The sequence below is a fragment of the Lytechinus variegatus genome, chromosome 16 (genome assembly GCF_018143015.1).
Source record: "Lytechinus variegatus isolate NC3 chromosome 16, Lvar_3.0, whole genome shotgun sequence".
Taxonomy (NCBI): domain Eukaryota; kingdom Metazoa; phylum Echinodermata; class Echinoidea; order Temnopleuroida; family Toxopneustidae; genus Lytechinus; species Lytechinus variegatus.
The window spans coordinates 5,979,320-6,006,785 of NC_054755.1; the positions used below are offsets into that span (position 1 = coordinate 5,979,320).

General features: G+C 34.3%; 1 protein-coding gene across 7 annotated transcripts in view; it reads left to right on the forward strand.

Annotated features, from left to right (window-relative positions):
• The window catches only part of LOC121429499 (unconventional myosin-XVI-like), a 149,218-nt gene that overhangs the window by 46,527 nt on the left and 75,225 nt on the right, over nt 1-27,466 (forward strand). For 6 of the 7 annotated variants that reach the window (XM_041626551.1, XM_041626547.1, XM_041626553.1 and 3 more), the window contains 18 exons: nt 5,228-5,429; nt 7,463-7,601; nt 7,818-7,974; nt 8,886-8,897; nt 10,985-11,095; nt 11,549-11,842; nt 17,451-17,565; nt 18,277-18,424; nt 18,954-19,056; nt 19,576-19,765; nt 20,332-20,543; nt 21,084-21,233; nt 21,674-21,844; nt 23,529-23,604; nt 24,062-24,231; nt 25,709-25,789; nt 26,214-26,419; nt 26,842-26,944. In XM_041626551.1, coding sequence (XP_041482485.1) covers nt 5,228-5,429; nt 7,463-7,601; nt 7,818-7,974; nt 8,886-8,897; nt 10,985-11,095; nt 11,549-11,842; nt 17,451-17,565; nt 18,277-18,424; nt 18,954-19,056; nt 19,576-19,765; nt 20,332-20,543; nt 21,084-21,233; nt 21,674-21,844; nt 23,529-23,604; nt 24,062-24,231; nt 25,709-25,789; nt 26,214-26,419; nt 26,842-26,944 — 2,640 coding nt within the window. The remainder of the gene's footprint in view (nt 1-5,227; nt 5,430-7,462; nt 7,602-7,817; nt 7,975-8,885; nt 8,898-10,984; nt 11,096-11,548; nt 11,843-17,450; nt 17,566-18,276; nt 18,425-18,953; nt 19,057-19,575; nt 19,766-20,331; nt 20,544-21,083; nt 21,234-21,673; nt 21,845-23,528; nt 23,605-24,061; nt 24,232-25,708; nt 25,790-26,213; nt 26,420-26,841; nt 26,945-27,466) is intronic. The other variant, XM_041626548.1, reaches the window with a different exon arrangement.

Consider the following 27,466-nt stretch of genomic DNA (forward strand, 5'->3'; position numbering starts at 1 on the left):
TTTGTGTTTCGACTGTTAAGTAATGCGTAGCATGTGTTTGTTTTTTTAATGATGACATCACTCTCACTGCCAGTTCATTGCTGTGACGTTGAACTCCGTGCCTGATCACTGCCAAGGCTGTAGAGTATTTTTATTTCGTCTCCAGAAGTTTGACCACAAAATCAGGGCTCTGGAAAGTTCAAGAGCACGCCCTGTTTTGATTTTACATAGGATGTGATGTGTATGGATTATTATTTCTTATTTTTATTCCTGATCATGAGCTTTTTTTGACATGACAGTATCATCACATGTCTGCCGTAGATCTAGTTCAAGTAGCTTGGTTCAAATTTGATACTAGGAAGTTAAAATGTTGCTTCAAGACTTTCAAAATTATTGCTCCTGTCTATCTATCTATCTATCTATCTGTCCATCCATCCATCCATCCATCCATCCATCCATCCACCCACCCATCCATCCATCCATCATGTTTTAAAGAAATCTATCTATCTATCTTTCCATCCATCCATCCATCCATCCATCCATCCATCCACCCACCCATCTATCCATCCATCCATCCATCAACCCACCCATCCATCGTCCGTCCGTCCGTCCGTCCATCCATCCATCCATCCACCCATCCATCCATCCATCAACCCACCCACCCATCCATCGTCCGTCCGTCCGTCCATCCATCCATCCATCTACATTTATAGCAATTTAGCTATCTGCCCATCACTCTCCATCCATCAAAACTTTCCCTTTAACTGATTGATATCTCTCTCATGATGTCTAGATCTATCTCTGCAGAGACCTGTTTCTTCCATTGTGTATATTCCTTTGTTTTCTGTTCATTTTTCATACTCATCTCTGCAACATTTTTCACAAATGGTCATAATGGTTTGTTTTCCTATTTTTTGCTGTCTCATTGTATGGTAACAAAAGATTTTTTCATTGATATTGTCCTTCATGTTTTAAAGAAATCAATATTTCAAGTCAATATTGGTTTTCTCCTTTCCACCCGACAACATTCACAACGCTGCAATGTGCATCAAGCACAGCAGACTAAGTCTTAACACCTTATTACTTCATTTGTGGTCATTAGGAAGCAGGAAATGTTACCATAGCAACTTAAAGCTCGCCTGACAGCCCTACTTTCTATTTTCACGCCCTCCAAAGCACCTCAATGTTTGACTAACAAGTTTCTGCAACGCAATACGACCTTTAATTCCGCTTCCTGTCAGTATGCATTCAACAAACGTGTAAGAAAGCGTAAAGGAAGGAATTAAATACTCATATTCTCAGATCTGAAAAGGCCCTGTCTTTTGATTAGAATTGATAAGTAATTCTCGTGGGGTTTTATCACTACATTGTTGTAATTTGCTATGATTTGTTTGCACAATGATACATCCAGTTTCAGAATATGGTAGAATAGATAGGCTAGATGAAGTAAACTAAATGAAGTAGTAAGAATACTTATCGACATTAATGGTTAAACATTTTTTTATATACTTTTTTTATTTTGCATACATCGGCCAGCATGTAATTGTATTTTTTACCACTTATCTTTATGATAATAATAATAATAGTGTATATTTGTAGAGCGCGCACACCGTCAGTAGACGCTCATGGCGCTAGAATGATTATAATTCAGTCATAAAGTGTTTAAAAGTGAGAACATTGGAATATAATGTAATAAATCACTTATTTCATCTGGTTTAATTAACCAGAAGTAGATAAAAAATTATTATCATTAACCCATTGCATACCAGAAACTGGTAGACTCTAAAAAGAGCAAGCATAAATCTGTTGGTTCACAATTAAAGGAGTTAATGTATTATCATTATGATTACACAGAACTATCATTTACACCTTCAATTGTGATGTTATCCTCTTGGTTGAGTATATTTTTCTTCAATATAAAGTGTCATTATTATCATTTTCTTGCATGTTCTTAGTTAATACCATATTTTGGGGGTGAAATGTCACAAAGGACACTTCAATATGCAGGGTCAGGGTGGTAAAAGACTTTTTTTACCACTTGAGAATGATGAAAATTATAATTTGCAATATTTATATAATACTGAATACAATTTAAGTGTTGCATATGATTAACCTGTTTTAGCATAAGCTACCCACAAGGGCTTTTTAGCATTTCATGGAATAAAATCATTCTTTGGAACCCATTTACATCACCTTGGTCAAGTGTGGCAAATTTAGATCAATGCCTTGTCAATGGAGGTGAGTGTCGAGGGGGGAAGTGATGCGTCATTGTATAATCTAGCATCATTAATATCTACCGGTCATTTCAGTGTTATAGGTTTCAATCCCACCGCTGCCACCAGTAATGAACAACAAAGGAAATATTGAATGATTGTGATGTTGAAGCATTTATTGGTCATTGCTGAGACCCAAATTACATATGAAACTATGGCAAGCCATTCGTGATAATACAATTAATAATTAAATGATAATAATTTTACTTGCTTATATAGAGCTTAATACCTACTTTTTCAGAAGTATCAAAGCGTTCTACAGTAATGCATCATATAATTACCTTGGCATTAGCGATGCGTTTCATAGAATAAATTCCTACTAGGTACCCATTCACCTCACCTGGGTTGAGTGCCACACAATGTGGGTAAATTTCTTGCTGAAGGAATAGTGTGGCAGGTTACTATATTTTGTACTTGTGCTGTATAAGCCATGAATCATCCTTTCTTTCTTCTGTACCAAAGTTCTAGGAGTCTCATTTTTTTTGTCAGGGCTGTATAGATGTAATGTACATGCATATATTTCATTCATTCATTCATTCATTCTTCCATCCATCCATCCATCCATCCATTCATTCATTCAAATGTACTGAACAAGAAATCAATAAAATTTATCATAAAATTCTGAACATTTTTTCTCTTGAGTTAAAAATCATCACACACTACTCATCCAAAGCCATGTTCAGATTAGCACGATATCTCCAATGGAAATATCCCCTCCCAGCTTCATGCAGGTTGCACCACTATACAGGATATCCAAAACCTAACAGATTTTCAAGGGAAATTCACATTTTTTAGGAGTATTCCCATCATCATTAATAAGCCAAGGACAAATCTCCCCTTCGTAGAGTTTCTTAAAAAATGTGCGTGTCATCTGAATGCTTCATCACGACTTCAAGCTCTGGCAGATTTCTTGCTCTAGGTTTCCTCTCCCATAAGGGATTAGAATGGGATTAAGCAATCACCCAGATTAAATGTAGGAGTGACAGTAATGGTGATATTTTATTGATCACTTCACGTTCTCCTTCTCGAAAATGTTGCCATAATTTTTGTTTCTTTTCTTCTGAGGTGGCCAGTGATATCTAATCGTTTGATTGCAGTAATTGCTTCCTATCAGCAGTTTTAGAAGTCATAAATTTCTTCCAGAACTACCACTTCTTTTACTTGTTCAGCCATTCATTATTGGTCCTGGCTTTGGTTGGTTCTTCAGTAGAATTCTTCCTGCAGTTGTTTCATTGAGTTCATTTATTCTGGCGAAAGAGGCTAAATCAGATTGAAACATATTAAATATATTTCTTAAAAATTTTTTCATCGAGTGCTGATTCTTTGAAAGCTCCTGAAATGTAAATCAACTAGCCGTGGATATATACCAGACTGTGTCTAATATGGCAGTTGATGTGTTTTGCAAATTGAGGAGGAATACTTGTTCCTAGAACTGAAGTACAATATGTTTTTAACCAGTTTTTCTATTTGAATTCTGACACACTTTAAGGAGATACTTAATTATTTGATGCGGCAGTGTCATACTTTAGACATGATGTTACATGTCTGTTTGTTTGTCAATCATAGAATGAAAAACATCTGTATAGGATCATCTGTTTGTTTCTGTATCCTTTGTTCTGCAGAGTGGTTATCCCTTTCGACTGCTTTAAATAAAACTTTCTGTCTCACGGAATAAGTAACGATTTTCAGCAAGTTTTCTTTGTTATATCTGTTTTATTGGTGTTTACCTGGATGACAGAAGTTTCCCAATGCTTGAATGTTCTGAAATGATCTGAATGTGGATTCTACAACAAGAAACTAAACTACAAACAATGAGATTTGTTACATTCTGACGTCATCATGTTTTTAGTTACCCAATACTCTTGAAATGGCTTGTTTGTGATCATTCCTTTCGTTTTGTCGATAAGTTTGAGATAAATAATTTGAAGAGTTTTTGAAGAATTCGCGAGTACAATGGATACGATTATGGAACATGAGGATATTATCCTCACACTGAATGTGAAAAATAATTCTTTAGATCTACGTTTGCAAAACTTGTTTCCAATGCACTCAGTAAGTTCGTTTTATTCTGCATGCTTATTAGGAATCAAAATGAGAGATAAATTGCACATTGTATTCAATCAAAGTAATTAGAAATGCGATCAAGTCAAGTGTAAGGTTATAAGTGAGTTATACCTGTTGTGTTGGAATGCATGCATAAATTATCAATTAATGACATTATCAATCTACTAAATATCATCCAGTATCCAATAAATTTGGTTAATTTATGGTATTATCAAGAGTCATCATAATTATTTTGTTTAGTATTTGCATATTGCACTACAAGTTTCTATCCATTAGACCAATAAACTGATTGAAACAGGATGTAAACCAATGTGATGTTTTGCTTTGGTACAGTAATTTAATGTCAGTTCATCACCTCCATATGTGTTTATTTAAAGGGTACCATGCCTACTCCCATCAAACAAATGTTTACATATTACTCATATATTCCCTCTTGCACTTGAACTTGATTTTGAACTCCAACTTGAACTTGATGTTGTACTTGAACCTGAATGAGATGTGATCTATCTTGATTATGTTACTCATAACAATTTGCAACTATTATTTGCAGGCCATTGATACTGATACTTCTGTTCTCTTGAAAAGCTCCACTCATTTCTTTCCTCCCACTTGAAACTTGAATTCAAACTGAACTTGAAATTGACTTTGAACTGAACCTTGAACATAGTGTAAATTCACCTGATTTCCTGAACAGTTCCATAAAATAATCATTCTTTTTGTATGTCTGACCCCCATTTTTTTTCAAGTCTTACTTCACTTCATAAGCTGACCAAGTCATGGTACTTTGAGAACATTACAGACTGTCAAAAGAACAAGAAATTTTCATGAAGGTCCCACATGTAGGGGTCAGATGTACAATATTGTATAGAATTGCACTCCTGTAATTGTTATTCATACTTCTCTTTTCTTAGCTTCACATTGCTGCTGCAAACAACTACAGAGATGTTGCTAAGCTGCTTCTCGACAGAGGAGCAAACATCGACGTCATCGATGACGAAGGAATAACACCTCTCCACGTCGCAGCCAAGTACGGCCAGACCAAGATGGTCAAGCTGTTGGTCAAGCGGAATGCGAACCCACGTGTAAAGAACGTCTTAGAACAAAAGGCAGCAGGTAAATCTATGTTTCACTTTGTTAGAAAGATGTTTAATTTAAGGTCTTCTTGAAGACTATCTGGTCTAAAAACGTTGAAAGGCTAGCCCCTTTCCCCTTGATTCCTTCATATAAATATTCATATAAGAATAGACCTACCCATTCTCAGATTTTCTTGTTCTTGGTTTTTAATCTGTCAAACAGCCAGTACTTTTTTCCATTTGATAACTTGCCAAAATTATGATTTGATAAGTGTGACATTTTCATGCTGAAACTATGTTTATTTCATTAAAATTTAGTATCCCAGATTCCCATGTGGTTATTTTTAATCAAGGTTTTTAAAAATATCTCGCTGTTTTCAGAAAAACAGTCTCCTGTGTCATTATTTGATTAGTTTATGCAATATTTGTGCATCCAATTTCACATTAAAGATAAATCGAAAGTAGTTGCAGTAAACACTGATTTCACAAGAAAGCCTGTAAATCCAGGCTTAATTGTCATTATATAATTGATGTTCTAGATCTGGTACAGTTACATAAACTTAACTTAGTGAATTCTTGAAATCTACACTGAAAAATATTCACACTGAAGATCACCAGCACAGATAAGTGCACGTGGGACAGTGTATAATTATTGCTTTGAATGTCGGCCCGACGCTTGACCCAAATCCCGTGCTTACATTTATTTGCTAATTTCTCAGCAATTACACAATTTCTTCCAGTATCCTTTGGCACATATTTTTTATTTTTATAAACAGACATCTTTGGTAGTCATTTCATTGGTTTCTGTTCGAACTCATTTTGAAATCGTTACCACAACTGGCATTTATCTTTAAACGTAATCAGTTTTGTTCATAATCAACTCATTATATGACTCATTAGGTTGTAACCTTAATATTTGAAGTATTTCATTATTTGAATAAAATTGTAGGAAGGCCAAATATCTCTTCATTGTATGCTTGTTTTCTGATTTACAAGAATTTTTTTCTTAGATTTATCATGGGAGGTTTCTCAAAGGACAAGTCAATTTTGTCTACTAATTTGTTTAGGAATCCATTTAAATGTGACCTTCATATGTGTATTACATTGTGGCAGATCCGGGATTTCATTAATGCAGAAGCACATGGGTGGGTCCAGAAAACTGTTTTTAGGAGAGAATAATTATGGTTCCCTTTGGAAGAAGATTATGTCATTGGGGCTTTTTGAAATATCTTTTAAACAAGGAAAATATGAGGGGGGGGTGTTAACTTCAAGATTGTCATCGTGGATAGGAGGAGGGGGCAGGCAGATAGGGGTTCATTTTTGTCTGTTTTGTTTTAGATTTATTGGCAGATTTTCAAGGGGTGGAGGAAGGGGGGCAGACTTCTGCCCACTCCCACCTAGATCTACCAGTTTCTTGAATCTAGATCTGTGAAATCCTTTTTTAGTTTTTTTTGGGTCCAATTTAGAAGCAAAAAAAGCTTAAATGATAAAGTGATACTGGTTTGCTCTCAAAATATGTGCATAGGAATTTGATTTATACTCTGTCAACATATGTGGAAATACTAGAGACAATTTTTCTAACTGCACTAGGATGTATATATATATTCATTAACATTTGGAAAAAAAGTTCATTAATCTAACTCAATTTATAATGAGTATACTGCCATCTATGGACAAAAGAGAAGAAAGATGATTTCTGTGTAATTTACTCATTCTTGAAGCATAGTACTTACAGAAGATTGTAAACAACTCTGTTCATTCTTACAAAAGATGAAAAAATATTCAATAATTGATAGTGTTTCTAATTAATGATTTCAAATAGAAAGAGACCAACTATGAAATGGTTGTTTTTTTCTATTTTGGAATAGTAGAATATTGTACAAAAGAGATTGCATTTTGGGTTCTAAATATGTTGTTTCAATCAAGGAAGAACTCAACCCAGTTATTACTTATATTAAATGCGTACCACTACCGGGTAGGAATAATCCCTTATGAAATGCTGATGTGCTCTTATGGTAACTGGGCTTCAATCAGTATAGCTGTGATCATCATAATTTATGATTTTTCTTACAGACTTAGCATCTTCTGAATTGATTGAGGAGTTATTGAAAGCTGCTGATCGGGATTATAACCCTGTGTGTCCGCCGTCTCCCCTACCCGACCCTGATGACGAGGATGAGGTGGAATTAGAACGGGTCAATAGCAAAACATTGTAAGAATATATGTTATTTCTTGTCAAAAATTAATTTTGAGATTTCTATTCAGTTTGAAGAAGGCAATCATAAGCTTCAAAATTATTGTTAAAATTGATCAGCAATATATTCTGGTAAAATATTCATTGGTTTGTATAATACAACCTTCAAACTATGAAATATATGCACTATGCGTTACTATTGTCACTTATCAAACATTTTTTCTATACTTTCAGGCGGTCAAGAGCTACACCTCTCTCAAAGACAGACCAGCTCTTTGAAGCTGAGACGAGGATACAAGATGAAGGCGATAGCTCCCCCACAGCCAAAGCAGTGGAGGAGGAAGAAAATTTTCAGGGCATTGGTCTGAAAGTAGTCAAGGAGGATGATTCGGTAAGAAATAACGAAATTGAGTGAGATTGAAAAATGAAAAATTGAAGTTTGAATACATTGTCAGGCCTACCAACTACTGCACTCCTTTCTTCTATGAGTTACCTTATGAAGATTTTTTTATGAACCAAAAAGAGAATCGCACCATTTTTCCATTCATTTAGGATAAAAAATATATCAGCCCATATATGTGTTTGTGTGTCGGGGTATGGGTTGTTTGTATGGGTGGAAGACTAATATAGTTTCTCAACACTTGTAATTTCTCAATGTTTAAATATAAGAATGCTAAACTTGTCTTGATTAAGAAAAAAAACGTTGAGCAGAAATGTTCCACTCAATTTATGGGCTTCCTTTTTTTCATTTTCAAATGTTGGCAGGCCTGCACTGTATCTGTTGGAGATTGAATGATACTAATCAATGGAAAATGAAATTATGTATGTTAATATTCATTGTCAATGTATAATGATTTCACAACTGCTGTCAATTGATATTCTTGTGATAATTTGCAGGCATGAAGCAGCTTCGATACTCTTCATTTACTGATTGTTTGTAATGAATTGTAAATGATGGTCGTGGAATATTCATTGTCAATGTATGATGATATCACAAATGATGCAGATTTTTTATTTGCAAATAATTGTATACATGTTGCAGCTTCAATACATCCATTCGTTTATTATTTGTAATGGATTGTAAATGATTAACAGTGCCACAAGAACAATTATTCCATAATAAATTAGAACTTGTGTATCAACAACTGATGGAAGGTTTAGGTAAAAGCTAATGAAAGAAATTGCTATAATTTATTGCATATTTCAATTTTACTAATTTGTAGAAAATATGAGAGACTAGTTATTCATGAATAACATAACCTTTTTTTGTGAATCATATTTTCTATGTTATTTTGAAAATAGGCAAATGAAAAGGTAAATGTTTTCTTTTATCTTTTTTTTATGCTCACCCACCCTCAAAGCAAAAACTCAGTTAACAAACGGCTAAAAACATGAAGCATTGTTACCACATTTAGTATTCTTCATGATCATACTCAGTGAATCGCCCATTCAACTAAATTTTATGAATCTTGCAAATTATTGAGTAACATTTTTCTTCAATAAAGACTGCTTTTGCTGCTCTATTGCTAATGATGAATCAAATTTGACTATTTTGAGAATTTCATATTGCATTTTTTTTGTAACAGGGCAATTCCATAAAATACACATGTACATGTAGATGTATGTTCGTTCAACCCCAGTTCATGGAATTTTCTGTCTCTGATTTTTTTGTTCTTTTGACAATCTGTAATGCTCTCAAATGCCCATGACTTGGTCAGTTTATGAAGTGAAGTAAAACTTGAAAAAAATGGGGTCGGATGTACAAAAAGGTTTATCATTTTATGGAATTGCCCAACAGATAGTGCATTGCTCATCGTCCCAAGTCTAAAAATCGTGTCCAATGTATGAGGATAACATATTTCAACATTTCAATTCACTCCTGAAAATATACTACATTCAATATATTCAGAGTTTTTTAATTTTAATTTGCTTCCATTATCCAGTTGTAATACATTTATTGAGTATAAATTATCAGATGTTTATGTGTCATTTTACATTGACTGATTTTTTCATAACAAAGGAAATAGAAGCATAATTGATAATTTTCTTTTAATAATTCAACATTTGTGAAGCAAGAATATCTACTTATAAATGTTGTTGAGATTTTAGTCAGTGACATCTTTGATCTAAACAATAATGATTGATTATTTTTAGTTTTTCCAACATGTTGCAAATAATGAAGTTTTTTAAAGCTTCTTTGTAGTGCAACTTTCCTATGCTTTCATCTTTTGCAGTAGGTCATTTTAAGAAGTGCAAATGAGAAAAAAAAGATTTCTTATTGAAATCCCTTGGAAATAGGAGGAGAAGCACATTTACTGTCAGCTCTCTGTATTCCATGCTTCTGAAAGTTTATCTTATCAACATTAATCTAAATAATGAACTCTAACATGCATTACATTCTTTTTACTTTCGTCTCCAAATTCGATTGTAGATTTTGGGTTTCAATCATTTTGAATACGGACTATTTTAATGTCTATTTTTCTTATTTTTGCAAATGGTAAACCTGTTTGGCTTAAATAGAAATGACTTAAAAATACATAGAGTCATGGCCTGCTACCATTGAATATTACCTCGATGAGAAAAGATTTCTTGAAATGAAAATATTTTGTCATTGCCCTAAAAATGCTAAACATGTAACTATACAGTAATTAAATGAATACTGTACCACATATAATTCCATACCTTTGTGGCCATATGCCAAGTAATTTGTTATAAAGAGAAACCATATCAAGAACTAAAATACAGAAATAAGCAGCACCATTAAATATAGATTAATCAAACATTTACCATGTTGAACTCATATCACTTTCATTGACTATTCATTTTGTACTATAGCCTCACAAATATTTGCATTTTAATTCTAGATATTCTGCTCATGCATTTTTCCACTTTCAAAAGGAGTGTTCACTCTAAAAATGCTGCTAGTTGCAAACTGACATCAATTAGCAATACATATGAATCAAGACCTTCAATTGGCCTATTTAACACAAAAGCAATTGAATAAAAAGTAACAAATCCCTGCTCTTTATCTTTAGGATACCTGATCAGGGCCCTGTTACATAAAAGCTGCTATTACACCATCCAATGGCAGCTTTCATGGAATCCTTGATTTTGATTGGCTGATGAGCATTGTTACCATGGTAGTGGATGGCAAAGTTAGTGTGAAAAGTAACTTTTATGTGATGGGGCCAACTGTTATGCGTACATTATGTTTATTTTCATAAAGTTATACTTCAATTTGTAGATCATACTATAAACTTTTTTTCTTAGCCAATCAAAATCAAGTAAAGTTGTAAGATGATGGATGTTAATGAACCACTCTTTGTGTTCAAAAGGTTTATGAAACTAAGAGCACTTAACAGTCAATGGGTTGAATTGTATGTGTTCTGTTCTTGATTTAGGTATACCTGCCTTCACCCACTAAGAGTGATGATCTTGCCATGTTACCAGAGATGACCGAGAATGTTATACTTCAAGAATTAATGCTCAGATACAGTAGAGATATCATCTATGTGAGTACTAGTTTATTGCCTTCCAGGTCATGCTAAAATGGATTATCTGATATTCATTTCATCAGAATAGTAAATACTTTAACCATACCCATGTAGTATTTAGTGTGTTTGCCTGGCTGTAACAACTTTTTTTTACACAAGGGAAGATACATATATTGGTGCGATTCCATGAATGGCTGGATTAGTTTGTGAATTCAAGTAAAAAAATGAGAAGACTGGATTTGATTATTTTACTTTATTGAATTGTGAAATGTTTGGGTGACGAAAAAAAGTCTATCTCTCTTTTTATTGGTAAAACCCTCTTTGTTTTATTGAATATATAATCTCCCAATAGATGTATGTGGTGTTTATTGGTAACAATTTTCGCACTGCCACTAGATGATATACCATATATCACATAAAATGCTATTACATATCCATTCCTGTAATTCTTATAATCTTTGTTCCTTGTAGACTTACGTCGGTGACATCCTAGTAGCAGTCAATCCCTTCAAGGAGTTACCAATATACTCCAGGAATTCATCCAACCAATACTCCAACCTCCTAGAGCGCTCTAAGAGAACCCCTCACATGTTTGCCGTCGCAGACCGGGCCTTCCAATCTATGCTCAGGGAACGCCGGTCTCAGTGTTGCATCATCAGCGGGGAGAGCGGGGCCGGCAAGACCGAATCCTGCAAGTATTTTGTGCAACATCTCCTCAGTCGGGCCAACAGCTGCGAGAGCCTTCTGAATGAGAAGATAGAACAGGTGGGTTTGCTGCTGTCTTTTAGTCCAGAGTCGCATTTCATGAAACAAGTAGTCAGTGACTTTTACTTGCTATGTGTTGCAAGCTACTGAAATCCTTGCATCTCATTGGCTCACAGCAACACATTCCCTGAAAATAACAATTTTTTTTTAAATGCCCCCTCGATTAATCTTCACCTCTTGCTAAAAACCCTAGAAGGGATTTGTTAATCTTTAGCCAAGAAGGTACCTTAACAAAAGTCCATGCCATGCAAGTTTTCACTGTTGGGTTCTCAAATCTCTCATTGTTTTATGTAAGCAGACATTTTAAGTGGACAGGTGCTGAAAGATATTATATTTTCACTACAAGCATGATTTAAAGCTGCTCAACTTTCTTAGAATACATATATAAATTCCACATTGTCCTCTTGAGTTTAGACGTCATATTTTTGTAACTTCATTAGTACATAAAAAAGTGAGTAGTACATAAAAAAGGGTGTTTGTATGCAAAATTAGTACATTATACAATTTTTCAGAATAGACAAATGTCAGATTTTTACTGTATAAAAAAATACTCTCAAGGCTCAGTATCTTACAACATGTTTGTATAGATAGCAAACCTGCATGTATTATATTATACACTCAGCAAAAAAAGTTCTTGGGCACTTAAAAAAGTTAAAATATTCCATATAGATATTTGATTGAAGGCAAATTATTGTATGTCAACATGACCAGACAATATTCCTCTTCCAGTATGACGTTAAATTTTCATGTGACCAGTCATTAATGGGTGATTAAATGCTTTAAACAAAAGCAATGTCAGTAAAAGAAAATTGCAAGAAATGGATCAGTCAATGCATGGCTGGTTACAGGCATTAAACAATAGCAATGTCAGTAAAAGAAAATTGCAAGAAAACGATCAGTCATTCTTTCAGTTGTGAAAGTTTATGTGGCATAAATATCCATCAAACGATAAAAGCAAACTTAATAACACTCTAAAAGAGAAGGGAAAGTTATCCACCTTGGATGCATCACTATTCCACTAGAATTTTAAATCAAAGTTTATCGATGAAACAAATGTCAAATTTCAGTATCTTGGAACAAGCAAAAGAAAATTCAATATTTTGTTTGTCCACCCTGGCTCTGAATGAGTGCAGCACATCAAAGTCACATGCCTGTCACAAGTCGGCAAATTTGCTCTGGGATGATGTCCCATTCTTCTTGGAGATAACGCCGGACATCTTGAAGAGTGTCTCCTGGTTGAATTATTTGATTGACTGATTTTCCTAGCTGATCCGAACAGTTTCTTCTCATGGATGACAATGCAGGTCCCATCGAGCGAACATTGTCCAAGATTTCTGGATGACCACAATGTTCAGCTCTTGGATCCATGACCCGCTTGTTCACCAGACATGAATCCGATTGCACACTCATGGCATCAGCTAGGAAAATTGGTCAATCAAAGAATTCAACCAGGAGACACTCTAAGAGATGTCCGGCGTTATCTCCGGGAAGAATGGGACAACATTACCCCCAGAGCAAATTCGCTGACCTATGACAAGCATGTGACCTCAAAGAGTCTGTCAGATCGTCACACATAAGTGAACATGTATAACACTTTCTTCAATGCTTCTGGCATACACCCTTATTTGCACTCACATGCACCACGCACCTCGGATACTTCTTCAACGATTGCAAACAGAATCTTATCTATTCTCTTTCAATAGAGCAGACGTACTAAACGGGGAAACCTTTTCACCCCAGTGCAAATATTATACAGCCAATGAATTTAATAAGGCTTTTCATAAATTAGCTCAAAGTGATATTCCCGACTACTTTAGTTTAATGCATTTAAATATAAGAAGCTTACAAAAAAATTTTGATACTTTCTGCGAATTTTTATCCACATTAAACACATTTCCATTTTCTATTATTGGTCTCACGGAGACATGGTTGCATCCAATGTCTCCTCCAATTTACAACATTGATAATTACAATTTCCTCCATATAGATAGAAAAGTTGGTAAGGGAGGAGGTGTCGCTCTCTATGTACATAAAGATCTTAATTACAAAGTAAGACATGATATTGAACTTCAAAATGTGGAATCCTTATTCATTGAAATTTCTAACGCTAAAAATAAGAATAAAATAATCGGTGTAATCTATAGACCCCCAACCAATAATGCTGACATATTTTTAAATGAATTGGAATCTAGTCTTGAATCAGTTTCTCGAGAAAACAAAAAAATCTATATCATGGGCGACTTTAACATTGATTTGTCATTTCCCTATACTACAATAGGTCAACATTTTACTAATTTATTATCATCATTTGGATTACAACATCTCGTTAATAAACCAACTAGAATTTCTAACATATCAAATACAATACTTGATAATATTTTTTCTAATGCACTTGATAAAAGTGATAATGGAATAATATACTATGATATTTCAGACCATCTGCCTATTTTTGCAATGTATCCAAATGACAAACGCCCTCACCAACCTAGGGACAAAGAAAACATAACCAGACGGAATGAAACCCAACGTAATATAGAATCCCTTAAGGTAGATTTGGCTGAAGAAGATTGGCATGATATTTACCTAGAACAAAATGCAAATGACTCTTATGTAATATTCTTAAACAAACTTCTTTATTATTATGATAAAAACGTGCCATTACTAAGAGTTAAATCGAGTAAAAAGAAGAACAAACAACCGTGGGTCACACAAGGTATAATTAAATCCATATTCACTCGGAATAGACTTTATAAAATATCCATTAAATCGCCTACAATTCAAAACATAAATAAATACAAAAAATTCCGCAACAAATTAACTTCAGTTATTCGCCGAGCTCGCAAATCTTACTTTTCTGATGAAATTGAAAATAACAAAGATAATAAAAATTCATTATGGAATTCTGTAAATGAGATTTTAGGTAAGAAAAAAGAAAACTATGATAACATCAATTTCGTAGAAAATGGTCAACACTTGCGAAACCCAAATGATGTTGCTAATGCCTTTAATAACTTCTTCAATAATATCGGTCCAAATTTAGCTTCAAAAATAGTATCTAATGATAATGATTTTTCTGAATACTTAAACGACTTTCCGGAACATTCTTTATTTTTTAATCCGACTAACACTCATGAGATCTTAGAAATTGTTAGGTCTTTGAAACCAACTAAATCTTTAGGGCATGATGGAATAAGTGTCTGTTTATTAAAACAAATAATTCACTTTATAGCTTCACCGCTCATGCATATTTTTAACCTCTCTCTGTATCATGGCATTGTTCCCGATTCACTTAAGATTGCAAAAATAATACCAATATATAAGAAAGATGACCCATGTCTCACTTCCAACTACCGACCAATATCTTTATTACCGAGTATCTCTAAAATTCTTGAAAAAGTAGTTTACAAACGATTGTATTCCTTTTTGAACAATAACAATATATTATTTCCAAATCAATATGGTTTCAGAGAGAATCACTCAACCAATTATGCAATTTTACAATTATTCGACAAAATATCTGATTCTCTCTCTAAAAAAGAACACAGTGTTGGGGTTTTTATGGACTTATCAAAAGCATTTGATACTATGGATCACCGCATTTTACTTTCTAAATTAAAGAGATATGGAATCAGGGGGGTTGTTTTCACTTGGTTCAAAGATTACTTAAGTAATCGACGCCATTATGTTTCTTTCAAATCAAACACATCCAATATTTGTACTATGAAATGTGGAGTACCACAAGGATCGATTTTAGGTCCCTTGCTATTTTTGATTTATATGAATGATATTGTAAATGCATCTCGAGAATTAACATGTTTTATTTGCAGACGATACAAATGTCTTCTATTCCCACAAAGACTTAAGTATACTCGTCCCGACACTTAATTTAGAATTAAAGAAATTATCAAAATGGTTTAAAGCTAATAAACTCTCCCTAAATATAAGCAAAACAAATTTTATGTATTTTAAACACATTCAAACTAAACATATGTTCCTTAATATATACATAGATGACATCCCTATCATTGAAAAACAAGAAACCAAATTTTTAGGTGTATGGATTGACTCAAATTTAACCTGGAACAGTCACATTCACAATATTTGCATGATGGCATCCAGAGGAATAGGAATTCTGTTTAGATTAAAATATTATCTCTCCCAAAAATCATTATTTATGCTTTATAATTCGTTCGTTTTATCTCACTTATCTTACTGCAACTTAGTATGGGGGTATGGTAGTAAGGTAAAAATAGAAAGGATTTTCCGTCTCCAAAAGAAAGCACTCCGCATATGTACTCATTCACATTTCATTGCACATACTGATCCAATATTTCACAACTTAAAAACATTGAAAATTGAAGATATTAACATTTATCAAACGGCCATATTTATGTTTAAATTTTCATCCAATACAATCCCGATTCCATTTCGCAATTTTTTTGTTTACAACAAAGACATTCACAATTATCCAACACGGCATTCAACAGATCTCCACTTAACCAACCCAAGAATATTACTCGCTCATAAGACGATACGCCACCGTGGCCCAGACATTTGGAATGCATTGCCACATGATATAAAACAATGTACATCTCTCTATTCGTTTAAAGCTTCGTTGAAAAAATTTCTTCTTTCTAAGTATACCTAATTTAATTCACCTGCACTCACCCACATGCACACACTTGCACTTCTTTTTACCAATTTTTTTTTTATATACCAATATGTATATATATATATATATATATACAAATCTTATATTTCGTGACGATCAGTTTATCAAATATAATTTATGATGGTTTTCATGTAGCCCCCTCTCCTGGCTGCTATTGCTTCAAGCACCTCTGTGCTTATAATAGCTGGCCCCTGTATTTTACCGAACTATATCACATGCTTAGGTATGATTTAATTACCAGTCTTGTTTGTATTATTTACATTGTATCTTTTAAATTGTCACATTTAATTTGTATTCATTCAATTATGTGAACATGTTAATCTATCATTGATTTCTGAATAAAATGCAGAAACTCCTGCAAAAAAGAATGTGCTGCACTCATTCAGAGCTCGGGTGGACAAACGAGATATTGAATTTTCTTTTGCTATACTGAAATTTGACATTTTTTCATCGACTAAATTTGACTTAACATTCCAGTGGAATAGTGATGCATCCAAGGTGGATAACTATCCTTCTCTTTTAGAGTGGTATTAAGTTTGCTTTTATCATTTGATGGATATTGATGCCACATAAACTTTCACAACTGAAAGAATGGCTGAATGTTTTCTTGCAATTTTCTTTTACTGACATTGGTATTGTTTAATGCCTGTAACCAGCCATGCACTGACTGATCCATTTCTTGCAATTTTCTTTTACTGACATTGCTATTGTTTAAAGCATTTAACCACCCATGCATGACTGTTCGCATGAAAATTTCATGTCGTACTGGAAGAGGAATATTGTCTGGTCATGTTGACATACAATAATTTTCCTTTAATCAAATATCGATATGGAATATTTAAATTTTATAAGTGTCCAAGAACTTTTTTTGCTGAGTGTATATTATATGTGTGTAGCTCATTGCCTATATTAATCCTCGTATCATTTCTATTTTAGGTGAATCCTTTGTTAGAGTGTTTTGGCAATGCTCAAACGGTCATGAATGATAACTCAAGTAGGTTTGGTAAATACCTCGAGCTCAAGTTCTCAGCAGCTGGAAATGTCGTTGGAGGTAAGTTTGTTTGCATAAATACCACTTTTTCAGGTGTATACTCATTAGATTTATATAAGACCAAAATAATGTAGACATATATTTGTTGACAAATAAGCAGGTATAAATAAGAACCATGATGTGATTAAGAACTTGAAGTATATTTGACACCATATCAAATTTGCCAAGAACTAGAAATATAGCTCTTGAAAACTAAGAGTGTGATGCATACGTGGTACGAACATGTAACAGTTGATTACTTAGACTAGATACAGAAAGAAAGAATATATACATATCCAAATGAAATATGAAACTCCACATTGTCAATTTAATGATTTTGTACATATTGTTTATCAGTGTATCTTTTAATTAATTTTTCCTATGTCTTCTTATTTACTTTAGTATCATTTGCATAAAACTAATAGCTTCAAAGAGTTAGTGGCTAATTATGCTGTGCAATCAAACTTTACAACATCATAATACCTTAATATGAAAAAAAACAAAGGGCCCCATCATGTATAAAATAACCTTCGTACATGTATGCTTAAGGTCCCCCTCCTCTAAAAAGTAAATAAAGGAAATTGCCAGTGGGTTCAATTCCAAATTAGGCAAGAATAGAAAAAATAAATAAATAGAACCCCCTTTAGAAAATATATTTATATAGTGTTTTATACTTGGTTTGTTTTTAAAGTAAACTTGACAGTTATTGATTTTATTTTACCCATTAATTAGCTCATCTCTCTGAATACTTGTTGGAGAAATCCCGGATTGTGAGCCATGGTGAAGGAGAAAGAAACTTTCATATATTCTATCTTCTATTTGATGGCCTAACACATGATGAGAAAGAATACTATGGTCTCAAGTCACCAGGCCAACATAGGTGAGTTTGATATGGGTTTGATATCTTATTCTGTTCTGTATATCTTCAAATGCATTTGCAGACTCTGAGGGAGATAAATTCAAAATGAATTGGAAATCATGTTTTTTTAAAGAAATTCCTTTTCAAGAGAAAATTTAAAAAATGAAGCTTTCACACTTTGATAGTCATAGACTGTTACATTTGAAAGTGTAAAATGGATGAAGATAATGAGAGGTATCATGTAAAATATGAACATGAGTAAATAAATAAATAAATAAATGGATAAATGAATGAATAAATAAATGAATAAATAAATACATAAATTAATAGATGAATAAATAAGCAAATAAATAAATATATTAGAAATGCACTCTGAAATCATTTCTACAAAGTCTTTCCACATGTAACATATACATGTAGAACACACTCCATGTGACAAATATCTGGAATTTTGAGTTCTTGTTTGACATGAGAGATACTGGTATTCTGATCTTGACAATTAAGTCAGAAGTGAATTAAATGTTGGTCATTGAATCTTTTCCCCTCCTAGATACATGAGATCAGAGGGTAAACCAACGTTAGGACTGACCAATCAACAAGCAAAGTTTAGAGCTGTTAGAGATTGCCTCAGACTCATCGGATTCTCAAATGAAGTGAGTATATATTCTACAAAATATTGTGCATATACAATTAAAATCATATTAATGCATGTATGAATCAACCTGGTTTATAGTACAAACTTATGGTTATTTCTAATAGTTTAAGGAGAGATTTAACAAAGTTTTTACAAATTTATACATCAGTGTTCAACTTTTAAGCAATAAATATGAATGAAAATTCAAACAATTTTTTATTCTTCAAATTATGTTCAAAATGGTAAAAAACCCTGATCACTTCATAATTGTATACCAGGTTGTATGTGTTGGAATTAGTCGGTTCTTGTATTGATGGACATATCTAGGGGAATTTAATATTTGGTTTGTACATAATATGCATGATGTTTATTTATTGAATTGAGGGGTGATTTGAATTTTACAAATATATTTCTTATGTCTTGTATGTATTGTTAGAAAGAGAAATTCTGGAATAGTGTGACTGATACATGTACCAATCATTTAATTTAAGTTTCAAAAATTGATAAACATCAATTTTTTTCAATTTTCTTTTCACAGGATGAGGAGAGTTTGTTTAGTGTGCTATCCGCCATCTTGCTCCTTGGAGATCTCAACTTCTGCACCCAAGAGAACTCGGAAGCTGCCATTCTGACCAATCCTGATGTTGCTGAAAAGGCTGGAGAGCTGCTTCATATTCCTGGGGATGAGATTGTCGGTGCCATTCTGTCTGAGACATCATATACCAGAGGTAAATGCCCGTAATGTTGTTAGACCTGAAAGAATGAACTTTTGATAGGAATTTCAATAGTTTTGATCCCACCGCTGCCACCGTTGATATTGCTCTTTAAAAAATATTGATACTTGAAATGTTTTTATATAGGGGTCAAGTCCTTCATTAGTTCACATAAATTTATGCTGAAGAGACTGTCCTTGAGCTGTTCTTAAGGATGGTTCTTTTCTCCCACTTACAAACTTATTAGCATTAGCCATAACCTTAGTTAATCCTTTGCTTCATTATGTACCCTCCACACCTTCAAAATCTGCAGTGCTGGACTAGACTCAAGAACATTTTCCAAAACCTTAGACGTTCCTCTGCTTCATATCTAATATTTACACAAATAATCAAATTCTGCTGGGCTGGTCAAATTTTCCAATGATTAAGTAATAAAAAAGGAGAAACAATATCAAACAACATACTCAATTGCCCTTGATTGCCAATAATTACTCTATTTTTGAGAGGGTGGAACAAGAAAGAAGAAATGAATTACAAAACTCTGAAGCTAAATCACCAAATCATTCCTCTTTATATTTTAGGTGAATCCATTACCAAACATAGGACCCCTCTCCAGGCTGCTGACTGCCGAGACGCACTGACCAAGGCCCTCTACAGTCGACTGTTCAGTTGGGTCGTCAATAACATAAATCAGTTGTTGGAGCCTTTGGAGATCAATCAAGATAACATCCTGGAGATTGGAGTCTTGGATATCTTCGGCTTTGAGAACTTCATCAAGAACAGTTTTGAACAGGTATGTACTTAATCATTTAAATAACTTTACTCCAAAGTATTTAAATTGAATCTGTGAGCAGTTACCATCAACAAACTTTTTCAAAGTAAGTTGAATATTACTTTATTTTGTTTTTAAGATTTGACATATCTCTGATAATTTTTCATGAATCATTGCTGTAGTACCGGGGTAATAATATACTGTGGAGCGCTTTGGGCCATTCTGGGAAAAGTGCTATATAAAAATTGGCTATTATTATTATTAGGTTAGTTTAAGAAGATGCTGGTGTCTGCTTCTGGTCTAAAATGACAAGTTGGATGAGATTCTTCACCAAAATGGGTTTATGTACGAAAGAAATCAATTGTAGCTTTTCTTCTTGTACATTGTATATTAGTAAATGTCAAGTTGAGAATACTTTTGCTTTTCAAAAAAAGAATTACTTACAGCAGATCAATAAGCTTTGTACCTCATTTGTCATATTTACATCTTTAGATGTAATGATTAGCATTGAAACAATGTATCATACGTTCATATTGTTTTGTCACTTTTTCCCCCCGTTAGCTATGCATCAACTTAGCCAATGAGCAGCTTCAGCATTATTTCAATGAGCATATATTCCAGAATGAACAGGAGGAGTGTGAAAGAGAAGGGATCCAACTAAACAGGGTGAACTTCACCAGTAACCAGCCGGTCCTTGATGTCTTTCTTGAGGTAAGGGAGATTGTTTGTAGATGAGTGAGGAGGGGGAGAGGAGAGGAATGTGGGAGTAGGAGGAAGAAGGGAAACGGAATGGATGATGGGAAGGTAGGGAAAGTGGATGGGAGGAGGAACAGAAGGGGAAGGGGAGGGAAAGGAGGAAGAGAAGGGAGAGGAAGGTTAGGGGAGGAAGAAGGGAAAGGAGAAGGAGCAAGAGAAGGGGTTGAGGAGGAGGGAGAGAGGGAAAGGGAAGGGAAAATGAAGAGGTAGAAGAAGAGGAATACTCATAAGCATTAACATGAGCAAAAAGAACATGGAATTAAGTACAGTACATTATAACAATTGGAAATGTGACATTTATATCATGGAAGCGTTTAATGTTATCAATCTTTTGAAAATCCTAAAAATAGTAAAATATTCTTTAAAGACTGATTAATCTTTGTTTTTTTTTATAGAAACATCTTAGTATCACTGCCTTAATTGATGAAGAGAGTCATTTTCCAAAGGGAACCAATCAGAGTCTAGCAACAAAGCTTCATGCCGGGCCAGGAGTTAGGTCTAAGGCTGTTTACAAGACTCCTAAAGATCTCGGCATGACATTCTCTGTCCTTCACTATGCGGGCATTGTAAGTCATCTATTTTTCATCTTCTTACAACATATTACAAATCAATATTAGATGGCCAAGACAGAGAGCCAAGCGCGATTGGTCCATAGCGCGTCACGTGATATGATCGAAATCAATGTATTTTCCCAGCCGGTCCACCTTCGATGAATATATTGACCAACCGGTCCATGAATATCTTTTTCTATGTGTATGGTGCCCTCTTGTGGATTAGATGTTACCATGCACTATCGGCTTGCCTTGGGTCCTGGACCTGGACTGAGCTCGAACTTAGATTTAGATTTAGGGCTAGGCCTAAACAAAGTTGATTTGATTACAAAAGGGCCATTCACTGCATTAGACTAACGTTACTTAGATATCTATAGATCAAGATCTAACATCTATACCAGATCAATCAATCACTGTGAATATCATAAACATGCTGCACGCATCGTTAGGCCTTACTTTATCTTCATCATTAGAGGCTATCTAATACAACAGATATTGACTGATGGGATGTGTAAAAAAAACATTCTTTGGACAACCTAAAGGATTAATATTTGCCCTCGTGATCATATTTTCCCTCAGCGCTGCGCGCCTCGGGAAAATATACTCCCTCGGGAAAATACAAATCCGGCGGTCTAAAGAATGTTTATATTACACACCCCATTAGTCAATATCTGTATAATATCAAAAAGTGCAGGACTATCCTAGCCAAGCATATGAATGAATTTAGAGATTTTTTCTCAGATAGTGGGGTCATTGTTATCTCGTGGTTACGACTCTCGTCTTTCATTCTGATGGACTTGAGTTCAATTCCCAGCCACGGTGTGTTTTCCTTCAGGAAGAAATTTACCCATATTGTGCTGCACTCGACCCAGGTGAGGTGAATGGGTACCAGGTAGGATTTATTCCTTGACGCTTTAGCACCGATACTCTGCTATGGCCGGGGTAATAATATACCATGTATCAAAGTGCAGTTGAGTATAATGCACCTAGTAACAGCGATATATAAATGCACATACTGTTGCAATTATTATTAGATTGTTCTGAGGGAATTCAAAAATGTCCTGAAGTTTATTCAATGAAGATTAAGATAACAATTTCTGGGCCTCCCCCATAACACAGAGCATAGCATTTGGTTGGAGGGATGATTATAAGCTGGATGAGATTGATCAATATATGCAATCACATTAATAAATCAACTGTATGATTATTTACGAAGATTTGTGTTATTGTCCCAAATCAGTCACCGTGGTGTATTTTGAATTCTGTTCTCCAACTATCGGGAGTGGAAATAAAAACAAATAATTTTCAAAACTTTTTTTCCAACGCGGTACTATGATAATGAGGAATTATTTGAACACTGTTGAAGGAATAAATATGAAGATTAGTTTACTATGTTAAATAAGTTGAATTCACCATCAGCTGAGGAGCTAAGCTATTGAGTTATACCAATTGAAATGTCACAGTTCTTCCAGATGATTTACTTTTTCCATTTCATCTTGTTTACAAAAAAAATACCAGTTCATGAATGGACTTTTTTCTTTCATAGATATTTGATAACAAAAATATCAACAATAATAAACAGTTTTTATATTGGCCTAAATGTTACTATGTCAAAAAGGAAAGTAAAGAATTATTGCCAAGTCCCCATTTGTAGAATTGTGGTACATTTTGTTTAAATGAATTTCATTTTTATTCTCAGGTTTGTTATAATGTAGGTGGATTCTTAGAGAAGAATAGAGACACCCTAGCTAAGTCAGTCCTATTCACAATGAAAAGTAAGTTTTTCACATATTTTAAAAGCAATTTGTGAAACTTGGTCAGAGATGATTGACAAAATTTTTTGTTCTATGTGGCCAAGAATATATTTGACATTGATTTTTCTACATATCTTCGGTTTGACCATATCAAATTCCTTACTATTTAAGATGAATATTTACACTTTGAATGAACAAAGTGGTATTGAATTGGAATATGTACTTTTTAGAAAAAAAACTATATTATTCAATTGCAACCTCATTTTTGTAAAGATACATGTAGTTCTACAGTTAATGCAAGGTCATCAGTTCTTAGTTCTGTGTTTAAATGTCTGCATTAGTCCTCTTTTCTCCCCACATTTCAGCTCTTGTTTTTTTTTTTGGTATAATTATGAATATTAATAATTGAATGTAAATGAGTATTTTAATATCTTGATAACAACAGGAGAAAATTATATGTTTCTTTCTTTTTTTCCAGCGAGCAACAAGCCCTTGATCCGAGAACTATTCCAGAACCGTCTGACAAGGACTGGGTCTCTTGCACCCAGCGCTCGTCAGCGGCAATCAAGACGTACTCGATCTGTAAAGAATTCTAAAGATGCCTTCGCTTTCTTCAGGAAACAGAAACTCTCTGGCAAAGAAAGCAGGGTAGGTTTCATCTGAGGATTCCTTTCTCTTGATTAAATTAAATTTTTGATTGTGAATACACTACTTTGTTAATAATGATAATAATAATGCAGTTCTCATATAGCACATAGCACATTATGTCATAAAGTCCTTATGCACTTTCAAAGGACTTAGATTTTACCGATATTGTTACTTCTACATTTATCTTGTTAATTCCAAAGTGTTTTTATTTAAGGTGGTGTCACACCTTGGCGTTTTATACAGCGTATGCCCAACGTATCAAAATTTCTCTAAAATGTCGGCATACGCTGAAATTTGATTTTTTTTTTCAACTCTGGGCGAATACTTTTCATAACGAGTTAGACGTATACATAACGTATTAGTAACTTATATCGAACGCTTCGTTAACTTATAAGTAACGTATTCCAACGAATGCTTAGTGTATTGCTGGCGTACACAACTTATGCCCTACGATAGCCTAACTTACGCATAGCGCGCGGCAGCATATCGCTGACGAACACGTGTCGTAGCCTATAAGAAGACACAGTTTTGTCTTGATGTCCAAGAGGAGCAGCTCATGTGTGAATTCCTTCGAGAAAACGCCATGATCTGGGACATCACGAAGACATGAGTTCCTCCTGTGAACCCCACCTTTATATACCAATTCCTATAAAGTTGTCAATATGCCATTATACGGTAGCTGTAAGTTATAAACACGTTCAGTAAGTTTTGTGGTCGTCCGGAGCACGACTTCATACGTCTTCATACACATACGTTCAAAGCACGTTACTCATAGGTTACAAGTAAGTTTTAGGGTACGCTGGACATTATCTCGACATACATCGACTTATGAGTAACTTACGAGTAACGTGTGTCAACGTGTATCAACGATCGCGTAACTTGCCTACAACTTATGGCCCGCGTATCCGGGACGTATGAGCCATACGCTGGCATACGTCGAAAAATTTTGCGCTTGCACAAAATTTGTCGGCGACCTCGCCGTATGACGACGTATACCAGCGTGTTTTAGCGTACTCTTAACGTATGCAAAACTTACACGTATCGTATTCGACGTACGCCAGCGTATTCGCCAAATTCGTCATACGTCGGGCATACGCTGTCTAAAACGCCAAGGTGTGACAGCGCCATTACATATTTGACATGGTTGGTTTATATTTCTTTCTGTCTATTGGACTTGTCTCCCCTTACTTTGATAGACTTATCCTTAACCTCTATATTTGTTTATGTCCGCTGTTTCTCATGACTATATTTGTTTGGATAGGGAATGAGGCCTTTTTACAATGTTTACATTTCCCCTTTACATGTATGTGTAAAATGGATAAAAAATGAAAGCAGTTCATCAGCTCACTGATGTGGCTTAGTAAATCATATTGCTAAACTCACCATCTTTATTGCCCACTCTATATTTTAAAAAAGTCATACCGGGTATACAATATTTCTTTTGTCATGTTTCTTATGCTATTTCTTCTATTTCTAGCAACAAAAGAGGGGCAAAGGCGATAGACCAGTTGTAGGCACTGAACGCAAGGGACCAGCAACAGTACTGTTTCATTTCAAGGTAAAATTAGAATTGCAGTACTCCTCTGGGTGATAAAATCATAATGTCTTTAGAAAATTAAAATGAGCACAGATTATTGCTTTCAACTAGGCCAGGATGAAAGCTTGTTAATGAAAAAAAAAACATCCAAGGGGGTACAGAAAACATGGCTGTTGATGGGCAATAGTGCCATGTAGTAACATAAGTAATTCATTTTGTTGTTGCATTATTGGAATAAAATCTTCACTTACATGTACATGTAGATGTGACTACAAATGAATGATGTAATTTGAAATCATTATTTCTCACCAGAGATGATGGATAAAACAAAGAGATCTTTGTCAAAATGGCCTACTCCCCTTTTTGATTAAACGCTGCTCTTTGAAGCAACCTTTAAGTAAAAATGATTTATCATATTTTGTGTAATTAATTCATTTGATTTCAGAACTCTCTTGCCGAGCTGATGGGCAAAATGAAGCGATCTTCTCCTCACTTTGTTCGCTGCATCAAACCCAACACACACAAACTCCCGGATAAGTTTACTCCGGAGTATGTGGTAGCTCAGCTCCGATATACTGGAATCATGGAAACATCTCGTATCAGGAAACAAGGATTTCCTCTACGTCTCACTCCAGAGGAATTCGTGGAGAGGTAAGAAGATGAGGGGAGAATAAAATTTTCATAACAGGATTGGAATGGATTGGATTAAAATTGGAGTATAATTGGATTATTTTTGAATGGTGATTGATTTTTGTAGATTGGAGTTGATGTATTTTATGGGGCTTGATTTTATATATAGAAACTGAATTAAAGAAGAAAGAATGTTAGGGGGTAAAACATGTTATATATTTCATTTATTAGAAATGTGTAAGATATATATCAACATTAACAGTGTTTAACTAGCTTGAAGTTTGTGAAATATTGCCAGTTTATTCTTGATTGCCTTGAATTTTTTAATACATTGCTTTTCCCCACTTTTGATTAATTTTGTAAAGGCCAGTTTATCACTGTGAATGTATTATCGGAAGAAAAAACAAAGTTTAATGGATTTTGTTTTTTTCCTGATTATTTAGGTATGCTGGTCTTGTTGCTATGGCAACCATCAAGGTTCAGATCCTGGCTGATTTAGAGAAATGTCGTTTCACCTTGAAAGCTTTGGGCATCACTGGATGGCAGGTAAGAAGCATAGTTATTTTTTGTTTACTTGACAAGTAAACATACAATGTATGTCTGTGTATGAAAGGAAGTTCTTCTTTTTGAATCGAGTAATAAGTTCTTGGAACAGTCTACCAGAAAATGTAGTTTCAGCACCTTTTTCTTTGAAGAATCGTCTTGATAATCACTGGAAGGATATTGCTTTTTGTTTACAACTTTGAGTAATGGACTTTATATCTTGCCACATTCAACTAATTGAAACTGATAGTATGGAGCATACAGTTTATTCCTTTGGACTGATGAACATGCATAGTCCTACAAGCATTGTTGGATTAAATGTAAAGTAAATCATATAAATGGTTGCATATATTCATCGAAATTCTTGTGCACTTTAAAAGGCTTGCTGGGCCAAAGCCATGCAGGGTAATAGTATCCATAGTCCCTTTAGAAGTGCAAAGAGAGGTTCGGCAACTAATAAAAAATCTGGGCTGCGTCTTTTTACCAGGAATCCTGCTGTATGGATTCTATGCATCTTTTCATTGC